Here is a 2500-nt window from a genome sequence, read left to right as displayed (position 1 = left end):
TGTACAGACCCCTAAATTGGGGCTTTCTTTCTTTCTTTCTTTTTTGTTCTTTCTTTCAGATCGATATTAAACAACTTACGCCTGCTTTGTCAGTCTTTTAATGCAAATTTTTCTTTCTTTCATAACTTGGCTCTTCTTCGTTTCTCGAAAATTGTAATTGTTATGATTAATCAGTAAAAGGACTTCGTGTCGTCCAATTTGGTCTGTAATCATATTCGTGATAAACAAATAAGATTCCCGCTGCGCGGTCGTTCGATTTTGTTTTCACTCGTATGATTACAGACCAAGTTGGACTCCACTCAGTCCTATTAACACTACTAATACAAATACCATTTTTATTGACACGATAATTTTCTTTCTTACCAGTTGTTAAAGATACGAACAACAGCTTTCTTCGAGGGCTTACACTCCTTAAAATACTTGTTACAATCTGATACCATAAGTCAATTTGACAATAGTGTCGTGTCGGATTTTATAGTTCCTTTATACGGTTTATGTCATCACCCTCGAATATCGAATGGGTGCCGTTTGCAAGTCTGAACAGCTCTGTAGAAGTTAGAGCTTCAGTTTTGGCTGGAAATTGCGTGTAGCAGCGTGTTCATTATAGTTTGTCGAACACCTCTCAATTTCCAGCAGTAAATTAGTGGGTTCAGAGATGAATTTAACAACACCAGAGTAGAAGTGTATTGGTGATCTGCCTTTGCAGCGAGACTAGGATAAACGCTGATAAACCCCAGAACACAAATGTTCGGCAGATAGCACACCAAAAACAAGACGTAGACGTGAATTGTCATGAAGGCAGATTTCCTCAGCCTGCTGGCGCTTGTCACATTAGGCGCATTTTCTTGTACTGTGGGCTGCACTTGAAGGGAATGGATTTGATGAGCGTGGCGTCGCACGGTTGCGTATATCTTGGAGTTTAGAACTCCCGAGACAACGAAACACGATACAACGACGATGGCAATTAACACATATGCGATATGAATCGGGATTTGCGGCCAAATTAACGGGATAAGTCCGCTTAAGACCCAAACCGAGATCACAGCTGTTACGACTCGTTGGTAAGTCACAAGTTCCTGGTACCTGAGGTGTAGATGGATCGCCAAGAATCTGTCCAAGCTTAAAGACAGAACACCGAAGAACGAAGCATAAGCGAACTGACTGCTCACAGTTATATAAACTGTGTAAAAAGTTGGAAAGCTTGTGAGATCTGCTTGCAACTCTAAGGCGAGACGTGTGATGTACAATGGATGACCCAGTATGCCGACATCAAGATCAGAAACGGCCAAACTCAGTAGCAATGCTTTCAAAGGCTTTGGTACAGAGGGAGTTTTTCTCAAGGCGTAGATTGTGGCACCATTCAACGTTATGGCAAAGAAGCACAATACGGCGTTCAGGACAATGTTGGCGATGTTTGACGAGTACAAGGCCCCTACCATCGTGGTAGAGAACGTATTTCCATGAGATGGTTTTTCAAAGCTTGTAAGTCTCTTTTTTATTGAGTTATAAAAGACAGCTGCATTCCCGAATATGAATGCTCTTTCACATTGCCGACTGTTGTTCAAGTTTTGGAGAATACTGTCAATTTCAAATGAAATTATTTCCGGTGTGGCTGATATCAGTAGCACTGATGCAGCAATAAAAGATGAGAAAATCAAGATCATTATGATCATATGTTTCCATAATTTTCTAGAATTTCTAATACGCCTCTCCCATACCAAATCGTTGATTTTATTGAACTTAAGGTAATTAAGAATAAGGACATTTTAATTTTAATTTTATCTGTCTAAGTAATAACTATGAGCTCTGTGAAACCTATAAGATTGTCTCCATTTCCTCATCAGACAGGCGATAATTAGACGTTTTGGAACAATCTGTTTCAGCGTCAGTTACCCGACCAAGAAATGTTACCTATTATACTGCCGTGGGTTGATTCGAGGATTCATCTTCAATTGACGTAAAAGCCCTCGAAACAATTTTTATTTCCGCTCCAGGAAGTCAGGAATAAGATAAACGAGCTTTGTTTAAGGAGGGTGACGTAACTAACTGATGTCTATTTTCTAACTTACCGCCCTCCACAAATTAAATTTAATCAGCTGTAATGAAGTCAGGGGTTTGCTTTTGAGGAGAGGGGTAAGCTGGAGTAATTATTAAATAATGACAATGGAGGCTTTATTTAAGTGTCTACTGTATTTAGCGCTGGAGGACTAATTGATGACACTAAAGAAATCAAATCAAGTCAAATCAAATTTGAGGTTGGTTTTTTTAGGAGATGGGAAAAAGGGGAGAACTCAGAGAAAAAAAGCTCTCGGAGCAAAGTAGGGAATCAACAAACTCAAGTCACATATGACGTCAAGTCTGGGGATCGAGCCCAGGCCACATCGGTGGGAAGCGAGTGCTCTCACCGTCAGGTCAAATGTACTCTCGATTGTGTAAAGGATTCATATGTCAATAAGAACAAACAATAAAGACAAAAAAACAATGGACTGTAGGTACAAAC

General features: G+C 39.8%; 1 protein-coding gene across 1 annotated transcript; it reads right to left on the bottom strand.

Moving 5' to 3' along the window:
- Positions 1-563: 563 nt before the first annotated feature.
- On the bottom strand, positions 564-1664 carry LOC138040762 (melanocyte-stimulating hormone receptor-like). The gene has a single exon (XM_068886437.1). It carries the CDS (start codon positions 1662-1664, stop codon positions 564-566), a length of 1101 nt encoding a protein of 366 aa, XP_068742538.1.
- Positions 1665-2500: the final 836 nt, after the last annotated feature.

This window comes from Montipora capricornis, chromosome 3 (genome assembly GCF_036669925.1).
Source record: "Montipora capricornis isolate CH-2021 chromosome 3, ASM3666992v2, whole genome shotgun sequence".
Classification (NCBI taxonomy): Eukaryota; Metazoa; Cnidaria; class Anthozoa; order Scleractinia; family Acroporidae; genus Montipora; species Montipora capricornis.
The sequence above is the reverse complement of the archived record's forward strand: the minus strand, read 5'-3'. Positions and strand labels throughout refer to the sequence as shown.